The sequence below is a fragment of the Carassius carassius genome, chromosome 38 (assembly GCF_963082965.1).
Source record: "Carassius carassius chromosome 38, fCarCar2.1, whole genome shotgun sequence".
In the NCBI taxonomy this organism is placed as follows: Eukaryota; Metazoa; Chordata; class Actinopteri; order Cypriniformes; family Cyprinidae; genus Carassius; species Carassius carassius.
In genome coordinates this window covers 28,635,224-28,649,147 of record NC_081792.1, presented here as the reverse complement: position 1 = coordinate 28,649,147, position 13,924 = coordinate 28,635,224, and the positions used below count along the sequence as shown (strand labels likewise).

Genomic DNA, 13,924 nt, shown 5'->3' with positions numbered 1-13,924 from the left:
TATAATTATAAAATTAATATATTTTAATATACATGAATGTTTGCAGTTGTCACAAAATTATAAAACAACCACTTGTTAATAAAATTTTAACTTAAATTAAAAACAATAAATCTGTTTTTCATTAGTATCGCTACTTCATGCCATCCTCATTCGAGTGCACCCCGGCAATGATGCAATATGAGATTTCCGCTTAAACCCCCCCCCCCCCCCCCCCATTTGCAAATTTCCGCCCACTAGCGGCAAAAGTTCCTCCCACTTGGAGGTCTCCGTGAAGTCCAACCCACTTGCTGCAAAAGCTCCTCCCACTTGGAGGTCTCCGGCCTGCAGCGATACCTACTTGAATAATTTGAGTCAGTTTGGGGATCGCGAATCATTTGAATCAGTTCGGGAGTTCGTAGCGGGTTCGCGAATTATTTGAGTCTGTTTGGGGATCGCGAATCATTTGAGTCAGTTAGGGGATCGCAAATCATTTGAGTCAGTTCGGGAGTTCGGAGCGGGATCGCGAATCATTTGAATCAGTTCGGGAGTTCGTAGCGGGTTCGCGAATCATTTGAGTCAGTTCGGGAGTTCAAAGTAGGTTCGCGAATCATTCGAGTCAGTTTGTGAGTTCGGAGCGTGAATCATTTGAATCAGTTCGGGAGTTCGTAGCGGGTTCGCGAATCATTTGAGTCAGTTCGGGAGTTCAAAGCGGGTTCGCGAATCATTTGAGTCAGTTTAGAGATCGCAAATCATTTGAATCAGTTCGGGAGTTCGGAGCGGGATCGCGAATCATTTGAGTCAGTTCGGGAGTTCAAAGCGGCTTCGCGAATCATTCGAGTCAGTTTGTGAGTTCGGAGCGTGAATCATTTGAGTCAGTTTGGGAGTTCGTCGCGGGTTCTCCAATCATTTGAGTCAGTTTGTGAGTTCGGAGCGTGAATCATTTGAGTCAGTTCGGGAGTTTGTAGCGGGTTCGCGAATCATTTGAGTCAGTTTGGGAGTTCGTCGCGGGTTCTCCAATCATTCGAGTCAGTTTGTGAGTTCGGAGCGTGAATCATTTGAATCAGTTCGGGAGTTCGTAGCGGGTTCGCGAATCATTTGAGTCAGTTCGGGAGTCCAAAGCAGGTTCGCGAATCATTTGAGTCAGTTTAGAGATCGCAAATCATTTGAATCAGCTCGGGAGTTCGGAGCGGGATCGCGAATCATTTGAATCAGTTCGGGAGTTCGTAGCGGGTTCGCGAATCATTTGAGTCAGTTCGGGAGTTCGTGAATCATAGCCAGAGGTGGGTAGAGTACCCAAAAACTGTACTCAAGTAAAAGTAAAAGTACTTCTAGAAATATTTACTCAAGTAAAAGTAAAAGTACTAGTCTTGAATAGTTACTTGAGTAAGAGTAAAAGAGTATCGGATAAAAAATCTACTCAAGTAGTTAGTTACTAGTTACTTTGGGTCATATATACTGAGCCTATTTTTATTTAGATATATAGATAAAATGTATGTAATGTATGTGTGCGTGTATAAATGTATATATTTCATCAGCCTTTACTCCAATTTATGTAATTTATTATAAAACCCTGTCTGTTTACTTAAGTAACAGATATAGGTGTCATGCCATAACTTATTTTTAATACGACTGACTTTATATTAAATTTGAATTTAACATTGAAAGTTAATGTGATATAAATATTGCTACTAATCTTTCATTGTTCAGAAAGAGAGCAAATAACATTTACATTATTAAAGATCATTTTCACTGACAGTCTAGATTTCAATCACTCTCAGAAAGTCCCATTAAAATCACTGAAACTGTTAACACTGTGAAATCAATATCTTAATTAAAGATTCGTACACACATCTGCACTTTGTTGTTTCTGACGAGAGAATTTGCCAGAAAGAGGTATTCAGTCAGTGAGCGAGTGAAGGAAGCACCGGCATTAAAGCGATGACTCATCTGAACACCTCTGATTGGCCAATGCTCAAAAGAATCATGTGTGATTGGTTATAATGCGCAGCGCTGTAAAAACACATCTATCTCTGGCTCAGCGCCAGCAAGCAAACACAGATCTGAATTTAGCAGCTGATGATATAACTTGCTGAACATACTCGCACCGGTGTGATTGTATTAAAATTAATAAAATCTTAATCGGCTATTTTTTGTCTTTTGGAAGCTGCATTCAACTTGACTGCCCTCTGTTATAAGCCTCACACATACAACAAAATAATGTCACAGTGGTATAGTGTACTGTAATCGAATGTAGCCCAAGTTATTACCTGTTAAACAGTAGACAGCACACACAGTGTTCATCTAATAAGGATCTCCATCGCTAGCAAATAATAGCCTTTGCAGATTTGCTTTCAATTCAATGCAGTTTCAGCCACGTTTTCAACGCTGCTGATGTTCTTAAACGTTACAACTCTGAGTGAACCACTTCAGACGCTCAGCGCGTGCGGCAGGGAACTGAACGACTCATTCAAACTGAATGATTCATGAACCAATTCACTCGTTTGCCAATTGGTTTGATCAAGCCTTTGAACAGAATTGACTCTAAAGAATGAATCATTCACGAATGGGCATCGCTCATTGCCCAGAGAAAAGTAGACGGCGCGTTTGGAATAAACTGAAGCATTTATAACATTTATTGCATTAAGATAAAGTAACGAGAGGAGCGTAACACACAGTAACGAAGTAAAAGTACAGATTTTTCCCCAAAAATTTACTCAAGTAAGAGTATAAAGTACCCATCTTTAAATATACTCCGAAAAGTATTAGTTACCCCAAAAAATTACTCAAGTAAATGTAACGAAGTAAATGTAACTCGTTACTACCCACCTCTGATCATAGCTGTATATGGATAGGCATTTTTAACTAATTTAGTAGCTAGTTCTAATTAAATATTCCAAGCGTGTTTAGGTGTGATATGTGAATAGTATTTTTTGTTTTAATGATGTGCCTTTTAACAGTATCAAGTATATTCAAAAACTAAACAAATCGTGCCTACAAAGTGCAAGCATCTAGGCTAATGTAAAGTTACATAATGAAGTGCGCGTGTGCATTTTGAGTGCGTTCTTTCACTACATTTTTCGGTGTATTCAAATGCATTTATGAATGCATGTGAATGATCACAAAATTCAAGATATGGGGGTTAGAAAATGTATATATTTAGATAATTTTATGTAGTTAATCAATATCACACAAAGAGTGCCATTTCAGTTTTCCTCCAAAAATCAGCATGATTAAAATGTGATATTAAGTTACTACAAACAATAATTTAATTACAAATACAAAATGTTGCAGAATAATGTAATATATGAATGAATAATAGCTTTTTGTATAGCGCTTTTTACAATACAAATCGTTACAAAGCAACTTTACAGAAAATTATGTTTCTAAAATATTTATTAATAGCTTATACAGTACAGACCAAAAGTTTTCTTTATTTTCATGACTATGAAAATTGTAGAGTCACACTGAAGGCATCAAAACTATGAATTAACACATGTGGAATTATATATGGAATTATATACATAACAAAAAAGTGTGAAACAACTGAAAATATGTCATATTCTAGGTTCTTCAAAGTAGCCACCTTTTGCTTTGATTACTGCTTCGCACACTCTTGGCATTCTCTTGATGAGCTTCAAGAGGTAGTCACCTGAAATGGTCTTCCAACAGTCTTGAAAGAGTTCCCCGAGAGATGCTTAGCACTTGTTGGCACTTTTGCCTTCTGTCTGCGGTCCAGCTTACCCCTAAACCATCTCGATTGGGTTCAGGTCCAGTGACTGTGGAGGCCAGGTCATCTGGCACAGCACCCCATCACTCTCCTTCTTGGTCAAATAGCCCTTGATGCCTTCAGTGTGACTCTACAAACTCTTTGAATGAGAAGGTGTGTCCAAACTTTTGGTCTGTACTGTAAGTGGTGACTGTCAGTTTGTGCATGTATGACAGGATTTGTAGAAAAATTAATACAAGACGTAGTCAGCCAGACGATGAACATTATTAATATTATTAATAATTAATAATTATTATATGATGCAGTCACACTTGTAGCAATATTTGTTAGTTCTGTTGTTGATTCAGGGTTAGCATCATCTGAGGTCTTCTGAGGGTCAGCATCATCTCTTCTCAGGTGTTCTGGATGCAGACTGGAGCTTGTGTAAATCCTAGTTACGTGGCAAAACATAGAAACAAACAGAGACATCATTAGCATATAGCTGCTGATCCAACAAAGTAAGATTAATTAGTTTAACCCAAGCTATAGAATAAGAATGCACATTTGATCAGATGCAACTACACTCACATTTTAAGATACATTATTCAAATGCTTGGCGTGGGAGCGTGATGGATTGTAGCGTGGTATAAGGCTAGTTAGGTACGCAGGAGCTAAACCATTTAGGGCCTTATAGGTAAGTAATGATAATTTGTAACTGAAACGGAACTAAATAGGTAGCCAGTGCAGAGACTGTAAAATTGGGGTAATATGATCATATTTTCTTGACCTGGTAAGGACTCTAGCTGCTGCATTTTGGACTACCTGTAGCTTGTTTATTGACGAAGCAGGACAACCACCTAGAAGTGCATTACAATAGTCCAGTTTAGAGGTCATGAATGTATGAGCTAGCTTTTCTGCATCAGAAACAAATAACATGTTTTGTAGCTTGGCAATGTTTCTAAGATGGAAGAATGCAGTTTTTGTAACATGGGAAAAATGGTTTTCAAAAGATAAGTTGCTGTCTAATATAACACCCAGATTTCTGACTGTAGAGGAAGTAACAGTACATCCGTCTAGTTGCAGATTGTAATCTACAAGATTCTGTGTAGTGTTTTTTGGTCCAATAATTAATATCTCTGTCTTATCCAAATTTAATTGGAGAAAATTATTTGTCATCCAATCTTTTACATTTTTAACACACTCTGTTAGCTTAGATAATTTAGAGGTTTCACCTGGTCTCGTTGAGATATATAGCTGAGTATCATCAGCATAACAGTGGAAACTAATCCCGTATTTTCTATTAATATTACCAAGGGGCAACATGTATATCGAAAATAGAAGGGGACCTAGGACGGATCCTTGTGGCACTCCATATTTTACTGATGATAAACGAGATGACACCCCATTTAAGTAAACAAAATGGTAGTGATCGGACAGGTAGGATCTAAACCATCTTAGAGCCTGTCCTTGAATACCTGTATAGTTTTGTAATCAATCTATGAGTATGTCATGATCTATGGTGTCGAACGCAGCACTAAGATCAAGTAAGACTAGAAATGAGATGCAGCCTTGATCTGACGCAGGAAGCAGTTTATTTGTAATTTTAACAAGTGCAGTTTCTGTGCTATGGAGGGGCCTGAAACCTGACTGAAACTCTTCATACAGATCATTTTTGTGCAGGAAGGTGCTCAATTGAGCAGACACAACGTTTTCAAAAATTTTAGACATAAATGGAAGATTTCAAATAGGCCTATAATTTGCCAGTTCACTAGGATCTAGTTTTGGTTTCTTAATAAGAGGCTTAATAACCGCCAGCTTGAATGGTTTTGGGACGTGACCTAAAGATAACGATGAGTTAATGATATTGAGAAGCTGTTCTTCGGCTACAGGTAACAGCTCTTTTAGTAATTTAGTGGGTACAGGATCTAATAAACATGTTGTTGGTTTAGATACAGTGGTACGTTTATTTAGCTCTTCCTGTCCTATATTTGTAAAGCACTGCAGTTTCTCTTTGGGTGCGATGGATGAAACTGAGGTGTTAGATTCTGTAGAATCTACATTCGCTATTTTATTTCTAATGTTATCTATTTTATTAGTGAAGAAATTAATAAAGCCATTACTATTAAACGTTGGTGGAATATTTGAATCAGGTGGCATCTGGTTATTTGTTAATTTAGCCACTGTGCTAAATAAAAACCTTGGATTGTTTTGGTTATTTTCTATGAGTTTGTGTATATGCTCTGCCCTAGCAGTTTTTAGAGCCTGTCTATAGCTGGACATACTGTTTTTCCATGCAATTCTAAAAACTTCCAAGTTAGTTTTTCTCCATTTGCATTCAAGACTACGAGTTATTTTCTTGAGAGAGTGAATGTTACTGTTATACCATGGCACAATACGTTTTTCTCTAAACTTTTTCAATTTGATGGGGGCAACAGCTTCTAATGTATTAGAGAAAATAGTGCCCAGGTTGTCAGTCATTTCGTCTAGTTCATGTGTATTTTTGGGTACAAATAGCAGTTGAGATAGATCAGGCAGGTTATTTGCGAAATCTGTCTTTGGTGACTGGAACAATAGTTCTGTCCAGACGGTAACACTGAGACATATAGTTAATATCAGTGATATGCAGCATGCACGATACAAGGAAATGGTCTGTAATATCATCACTTTGAGGTACGATATCTATATCAGTTAGATCGATTCCATGCGATATAATTAAGTGTATGATGTGTATGCAGTGACATTTTGCTTGACTTAATTACAAATACAAAATGTTGCAGAATAATGTAATATATGATTGAATTATAGCCTAAAGAACCTTTGTGCCAAAAGGGTTCTTTCTTGTCATTTATAGAACCTTTTTAGCATAAAAGTTGAGTAAAGAACCATATGGTTCTATATAGATAAATGTTATGAAATTAGAGAAATAAGACAATAGTAGCGCTGGCGGTGTCATTTGATTTGAGTCAGTTCGGGAGTTCAGAGCCTGATTCATTTGAGTCAGTTTGGGATATTCCAAACGGGTTTGCAAATCATTTGAGTCATTTTGGGAGTTCGGAGTATGGAGTGTGAATCTGAGTCAGTTTGGGGATCGCGAATCATTTGAATCAGTTCGGGAGTTCGTAGCGGGTTCGCGAATCATTTGATTCAGTTGGGGAGTTCAGAGCGTGATTCATTTGAGTCAGTTTGGGAGTTCAAAGCGGGTTTGCAAATCATTTGAGTCATTTTGGGAGTTCGGAGTATGGAGTGTGAATCATTTGAGTCAGTTTGGGGATCGCGAATCATTTGAATCAGTTCGGGAGTTCGTAGCGGGATCGCGAATAATTTGTTGAAATTACGCATTATCCAAAATATAAAATATACAATATAAAATATACACTAATATATATATATATATATATATACAGTGTTGGGGAGTAACTAGTTACATGTAACAGCGTTACGTAATTTAATTACAAAATTATTGTAACTGTAATTAGTTACAGTTACTACGAAAAAATGAGTAATTAAATTACAGTTACTTATGAAATTTTTAACGATTACAAAGGGGATTACATTTGAATATTTACACGCATCCACATACAGATTTAACTGATTTCTTTCCCAAATTTCACTGACTATTCTGAGACATACCGCCCTGATAATTTCCGGGATGCGGAAACACAGTCTGGTTCGTAGAATCCAGTCATAAAAACGGAATGCCTGACGGAATATGCCACATTTTGGATGACTAAATCAAAAGTAGGTCAGTACACTTGAATCAAAACATGACATGGACTAGTGTCTGTGAATATTAAGCCCCAAAAATGCAATATATGACTTCCACATTCTGCCTGTCTGTGGAAATCAGGCGCGGACTGAACACCGGGAGAACCGGGACAATTCCCGGTGGCCTGGCAGCCGATTTTGCCCCACTATTTAATATCATTATTGTATAATTGCCTGCCGAATGTACTAAAGCGATCATTTGCGAATCCGCCGTTTGATAATTAAATCTCTAATAAACCATGAATTGTTAGTCATGACTCGCGCGCTCTCCGCGCCTCCGCCAAACGGTTTGGATCAGACTCCGAGTAATCAATGCCAGAGAGAGAGAGAAAGAGAAAGAAAGAAAGAATAAAGTGGACAGCTGGAGCAGAGAAGCAGAACTACTGTTCAGGGTTTCAGGTCAGTTTCATCTGTAAAGATGCTTTTTTGTCTTTGTTTTTTTTATTTATTTAATCAAGCAGCAGCACGTTGCTCATCAGTCATCACTCAAAATACTATATAAAGGACATCATTATTATCTGTTGTAATGATACGGTAGTAATTTAGCTGAAAAAAATTCAGATTTTCTTTATAGGTTTAGGGGGAGCTACGACAGACAACAACACAACCCTTACGAAAATTAACGTTTTAATATTTAACTATAAATCCAGAGAAAATGGTTACTATTGTTTAACTGTGATAACCAAAAATGTAAAATTATTTTACAAATGTATTTATTTAAAAATAAATACAAATCCATTTGCAAAAAAAAAAAAAAAATTACTCAAGGTTATTTTACTTTTATATAGGCTAATAAAAGCATGGTTAATTTTTGTAAGGGAAGAATATGGATTATATATAGGATTTTTCTATAAAGATATTGTAGTATTGTAGAGAGTATTGTATTGTAAAGTATAGTTTTGTTCAATCTTGAGTATTAAAGTCATGAGAGAGATGCATAACAGGTCAAAATAAAGAAACTGAAGAGAAAAATGGAAGTGAAGGTGCAGTTCAGGAGAGAACTTTTAATTATTTTGCATGTCCCCAAATTAAAGATTTAAAATAGATAAAAAATAGTTTTGTCCATGAATTTGTTTGTATGAGTTTGAATTTTCCAGTCAGATTTTTTTTCCCAGTCCTTCCCTCCTGTAAATTAATGGCAAAGACATGGTTTCATTTACTACACATAGGCCTACTGAAGCTCGCAGTGTTTTCAACCTCTGCCGCCTCAATATAGGAGTACACGAGCACATAAACATCATTTCTAGAACTGCTCTGTGTCACTTCATGTGCATTTTACTTATTTTGAGAAAACTATCATCATATACAAAGAGACAGCAGTTTAAAAGAAACACCAATGTTTAGGATTTTATTACACAGAATACGTCACATGCTTATTAGATAACTGTATTTAAGTTGATGTATATGCTTTTATTTATTATTCTTTAATTTTCACAAATTTACAAAAGTAATCAAAAAGTACTCAAAAGTAATTAGTTACATTACTTTAATAAAGTAATTGAAAAAGTTACACTACTATTACATTTTAAACAGGGTAACTTGTAATCTGTAACCTATTACATTTCCAAAGTAACCTTCCCAACACTGTATATATATATATATATATATATATATATATGTACCATATATAACAAATGTTATATACAACATAAATATATATGTTAATATATATATAAAATGTTATTAGAATGTTTATATAAAATGTTTTTAAAATGTTTACATACAATACACTTAACAGCTTTCTTGTTTATAACATTATAAATACATTTTAAGTAATGCTGAACTTTTGGTTTCTAGGCTATACTAAACTTTTACAGCAAAAATGACAAATTAAATAATATTCCCTGTAGAATAAACGCGACCCAGGTCGAAATATCTATATTTGTTGCCATGACGTCACATCCGTGTGATTTGTATATCCTGTGGGCGGGGCTCTGTAGCTGCACGGGAGTAGTGTTGATTTGATCCCTTATGTTTTAACCGTTTATATGTGCGAATCCGGGGCCAAGGCTCTTCACAAATCAAACTTGAGGTACGTCATCTATAAGAGTCTATGTTCTTTTAATCCGTTTTACAATGTTTAATCCGTTTGCGCAGACAACAACTTTGTAGTTTTGAGGTTTTTCCTCGACAGAAGCGCCCATATGTCTTTGTGGGAAAACTCTGTGATTGACAGTTTAGATATCCAATCAGATCGCGAGTAGAGGAGGACCCGTCTCATGATTTGTCTGCTCAACCAATCAAGAGCTAGAAAAGGCGGGCTCTCGTTTATAACAATAAGGAAGGGGGTGGAAAAATGAAAATCGCTTTTGTTATTTTAATAACATCCTGCTTAAAATTTCTAGTGTTTAAGTAATATATTGCTGTTTTATGTTTCTTAGTATTCACTGATGCTGTTTCCATTGCAAAGTCGAATTCAGTGACTTTAAAGTGGCACCATGCTACTTTTACTATGTACCATAACAGTTAATGATTACTATCCTCATATACAGCAGCATGGCAATAACGTGGGTTTTCAGCACTATAAACTCTGAGGGGTGACTATAATCATGCACTTTAATGTATAAATGCACTTTACAGTTGTGAAATGTAATGTGCATGTCATTGGATATGTTGTATGCATCAAATAAGCAATGCTTTTGATGTATAAATGTCTTTGAATTTGATAGTTTTTCTTTTGCATGTCTGCAGTCTCATTCTGTTTGTTCTTCTGGAACACTAAAGTCATGGCAGCTAATAAGAACAAGAGTCAGAGCTCTCTGGTTCTGCACAAGGTGATCATGGTGGGCAGCGGCGGTGTGGGGAAATCTGCTCTGACGCTGCAGTTCATGTATGATGAGGTCATCATCTTTATTTACACTCTTCGGAAACATTCCTTCATTCACACACCTGTTACATGTTTTTGTATTCCAGTGTTATTTTTTAATGTATTTTTTATGACTTTTTTATTTATTTATTTTAATTTTAAAGTTTTATTAATTAATGTTGTTATTTTTTTATATGCATTTGTATTTAAGCTTTTAATTATTCGTATTTCAGTTAGTTGCCAAGGCAACTTTTCTCATTTTAATTTTAGTAATGTATTTTTGTTATTTTTATTTTTTATACATTTATTTTGTTTGAATTTTATTTTATTTCAGGTTTAGTTTTATTATTTTAGTACTTGTTTATATTTATATTTTTATTTCAGTTTTAGTCATTTTAGTACTTCAAACAGTTTTACTTTAGTCAGTTTTACTATTTTTTTATATTTCTAAAAAGCTTTAATGTATTTTATTTCAGTTTTGGTAAATTCGGTACTCTGACTCTTTATTTCAGTTAGTTTTTTTAATTATTCTATTTAGCTTTAATTTATTTCTTATTGTAGTTTTAGTAGTGTATGTACTTAAACATATTTGATTTCATTCAGGATATTTCTATTTTTTTATATTTCTAATTAGCTTAAATTTTTTTATTTTAGTTTTCGTATTTGTAGTACCACTTAATTTTTTTACATTTCTATTTAACTTTAATACATTTTTGTTTCAGTTTTAGTAAATTTAGTACTCAAAAAAATTTTCAGTTAGTTTTTTAAATAATTCTATTTAGCTTGAATTTATTTCTTATCTTAGCTTTATTAACTGTAGTACTTCAACTTAAATTATTTTTTTTATTTTTTCGTTTCTGTTTAACTTTAATATATTTTCATTTCAGTTTAAGTAAATTTAGTACTCAAACTTTTTTTTTTCAGTTGGTTTTTAATAACTCTATTAAGCTTTCATTTATGTCCTTTTTTAGTTTTAATTATTCTATTATTTATATATATTATTATCTATATCTTATTTTAGTTTTAGTAGTTTCTATACTTAAACATATTTAATTTAATTTAGGTTGCCTCTATTTTTTATATTTCTATTTAGCTTTATTTTTATTTTAGTTTTAGTAATTGTAGTACTTCAACTTAAACCTTTTTTATCTTTACATTTCTCTTAAACTAATATTTTTTTATTTTTTTAGTTTTAGTTTTTTACTTTTTTTTTTTTTTTATTATTATTTTAGTTTCAGTTTCAACAATTTCAGTGCTTAAACATTTTATTTAATTAAGGTTGTTTGTATTTTTTTATATTTCTATTTCTTTAATATATTTTAGTTTTGTTAATTTTAGTACTTTAATTTTTTAGTAAATAAAACAACAATAAGAACACTTGAGTCCACAGTAGAATCTACTGCACTTATAACGATTTCTTTGTCATCTGCGTTGCTCGGCTCAGTTTGTGGAGGACTACGAGCCCACGAAGGCAGACAGTTACCGGAAGAAGGTGGTCCTGGATGGAGAGGAGGTGCAGATCGATATTTTGGATACGGCGGGACAGGAAGACTACGCCGCCATCAGAGACAACTACTTCCGCAGCGGAGAGGGTTTCCTCCTGGTTTTCTCCATCACAGAGCCCGAGTCCTTCAGCGCTTCGTCAGACTTCAGGTCAGATCTTCACCAGCTTCTCTTCTGTCCTAGTTACGTTCTCAGAAAGACAGCCGCATCCTGCCCAAAACTAAACTCTGAGGCTGTCAGATACAGAGACATCTTCACAGTTCTCGCTTTTACTAAACCAGCTTTCAGATGAGTTACAACAGCTACAAATCAAGATGTTAGCTGACCTGACATTTCTTACTTTAACTCTTTCTGCTAACTTTCATTTTATGCATTTATGCTAGAGTTTCAAAAGACCTGAAAGGGTCATAGAAATAAATCAAATCTTAAACATTTAATAATAAAAAAGGACAGGAGAAAACGTCAGAATTTCAAAAGTCTGATTTCTAGACCTGGAAAAGTCATGGAAAGAAAGAAAGAAATGCATAAAGAAAGAAAAAAGTAGATAGATAGATAGATAGATAGATAGATAGATAGATAGATAGATAGATAGATAGATAGATAGATAGATAGATAGATGGATAGAAAAACCAAGAAATCTTAAAAATTAAAATAGAAAAAATGAATTTTTATAAAGGTTTTTATAAAGTATGAAAAAGTAGAAATAACTATTTGTGAGTAAATATATATATATTTCAAAACTGTAATCACAGACATCAAGAAAAGTCGTGTAAATTCATTGGTAAAAAAAAAAGTGTAAACTCTTGAAATGTTTTAAATATCATTATTTTAATATAATAATATAATAGTTTCTGAAAATAAAAAAGTAGCAAATGAACAGCTTTGTCATTTGTCATTACATTATTGTCATTTTTTTATCATACTTACCCAAACTTTTGAATGGTAGGTTTCCATAAACATATTGTGCAGCACAAGTGTTTTCAACATTGATGATAATCAGAAATGTTTCTAATAATCTGAATATTATTCTGATTTCTGAAGATCATGTGACACTGAAGACTGGAGGAATGATGCTGAAAATACAGCGCAGCATCATAGAAATAAATTACACTTTAACACAGATTCACATAGAAAACTGTTATTTTGAATTATAATAATATTTCACATTTTTAACTGGTCCACACAGAGAGCAGATCCTGAGAGTGAAAGCGGAGGATGATCAAATCCCTCTGTTATTGGTGGGGAATAAGTCTGATTTGGAGGACCGGAGGCAGGTGTCTGCAGACGAGGCCCGAGCCAAAGCGGAAGAGTGGTCCGTTCAGTACGTGGAAACATCAGCCAAAACCAGAGCCAACGTCGATAAGGTTTGTGCATTAAATATCCTCATACTTTCTGAATGCATGATCTTGCATATGGACTCCTCTGAGCATCTGTGAAGCGTGTTTTGTCCTTCGCAGGTCTTCTTTGATTTAATGAGGGAGGTGCGGACGAAGAAGATGTCCGAGAACAAGGAGAAGAACGGGAAGAAGAGTGGCAAGAAGAAGAAGAGCTTGAAAGAGAGATGCATGCTGCTTTGAGACACACAAACGCTTGATTCCCACGTCAAGCTTTCCTGGACTGAGCCCTTCTGATGATGATGAGGAGACCAGATCTTCCTCTTCGAGCGTTTTTCTTGCCAAATACAATCGAACCAGAACCTTAAGCCACTGTGCCGACCTCAACCACAACTCTTCCACATCCTTAAAGAACTTGTTTTTAGATGCTTCTTCCAGTTTTCCTTGGCGTTGTAATATTAAATCAGTAGAGTAACTCTAATCTGTGAGAAACTGAGGCTTTGTGACTTCCCAGAAGTTATATTCACTATGCTGCATCACTGTTCATGAAACAGGAGGAATATAATATTTTCTGAGTAAATTGTTGCATTGAATTAAAGGGTACGATTTGTGACGAATTATTTAGAAATGAGTTCTTACATGCATGTAGATCATTTTGTGCCAAATACTCTTTATCTGCCTTTCGCTTCTTTTAAGGTGAAGGCAACCGACACATATGTGACACGTATTTGCTTTGAATGCATTATTATGCAGCTTAACACATGGTGCAAACTTTGTGCTTTTATTATAAAACAGACACACAATGGAAAGTATATTTTTGTAATCAAATCA

General features: G+C 34.8%; 1 protein-coding gene across 1 annotated transcript; it reads left to right on the top strand.

Moving 5' to 3' along the window:
• The first annotated feature begins 9,341 nt into the window (after positions 1–9,341).
• LOC132119726 (ras-related protein ralB-B-like) lies at positions 9,342–13,706 on the top strand. The gene is made up of 5 exons (XM_059529924.1): positions 9,342–9,482; positions 10,142–10,290; positions 11,701–11,909; positions 12,946–13,123; positions 13,217–13,706. The coding sequence occupies exons 2-5, from the start codon at positions 10,177–10,179 to the stop codon at positions 13,334–13,336; spliced, it is 621 nt and encodes a 206-aa protein (XP_059385907.1). The 5' UTR covers positions 9,342–9,482; positions 10,142–10,176; the 3' UTR covers positions 13,337–13,706.
• Positions 13,707–13,924: the final 218 nt, after the last annotated feature.

Bases quoted from the DNA above. Each gene is read 5' to 3' on its own strand.
- LOC132119726 (XM_059529924.1), top strand. From the start codon at position 10,177: ATGGCAGCTAATAAGAACAAGAGTCAGAGCTCTCTGGTTCTGCACAAG. The intron at 10,291-11,700 runs GTCATCATCTTT...TGCTCGGCTCAG, and splicing joins TGCAGTTCATGTATGATGAG to TTTGTGGAGGACTACGAGCC. The intron at 13,124-13,216 runs GTTTGTGCATTA...TGTCCTTCGCAG, and splicing joins CCAGAGCCAACGTCGATAAG to GTCTTCTTTGATTTAATGAG.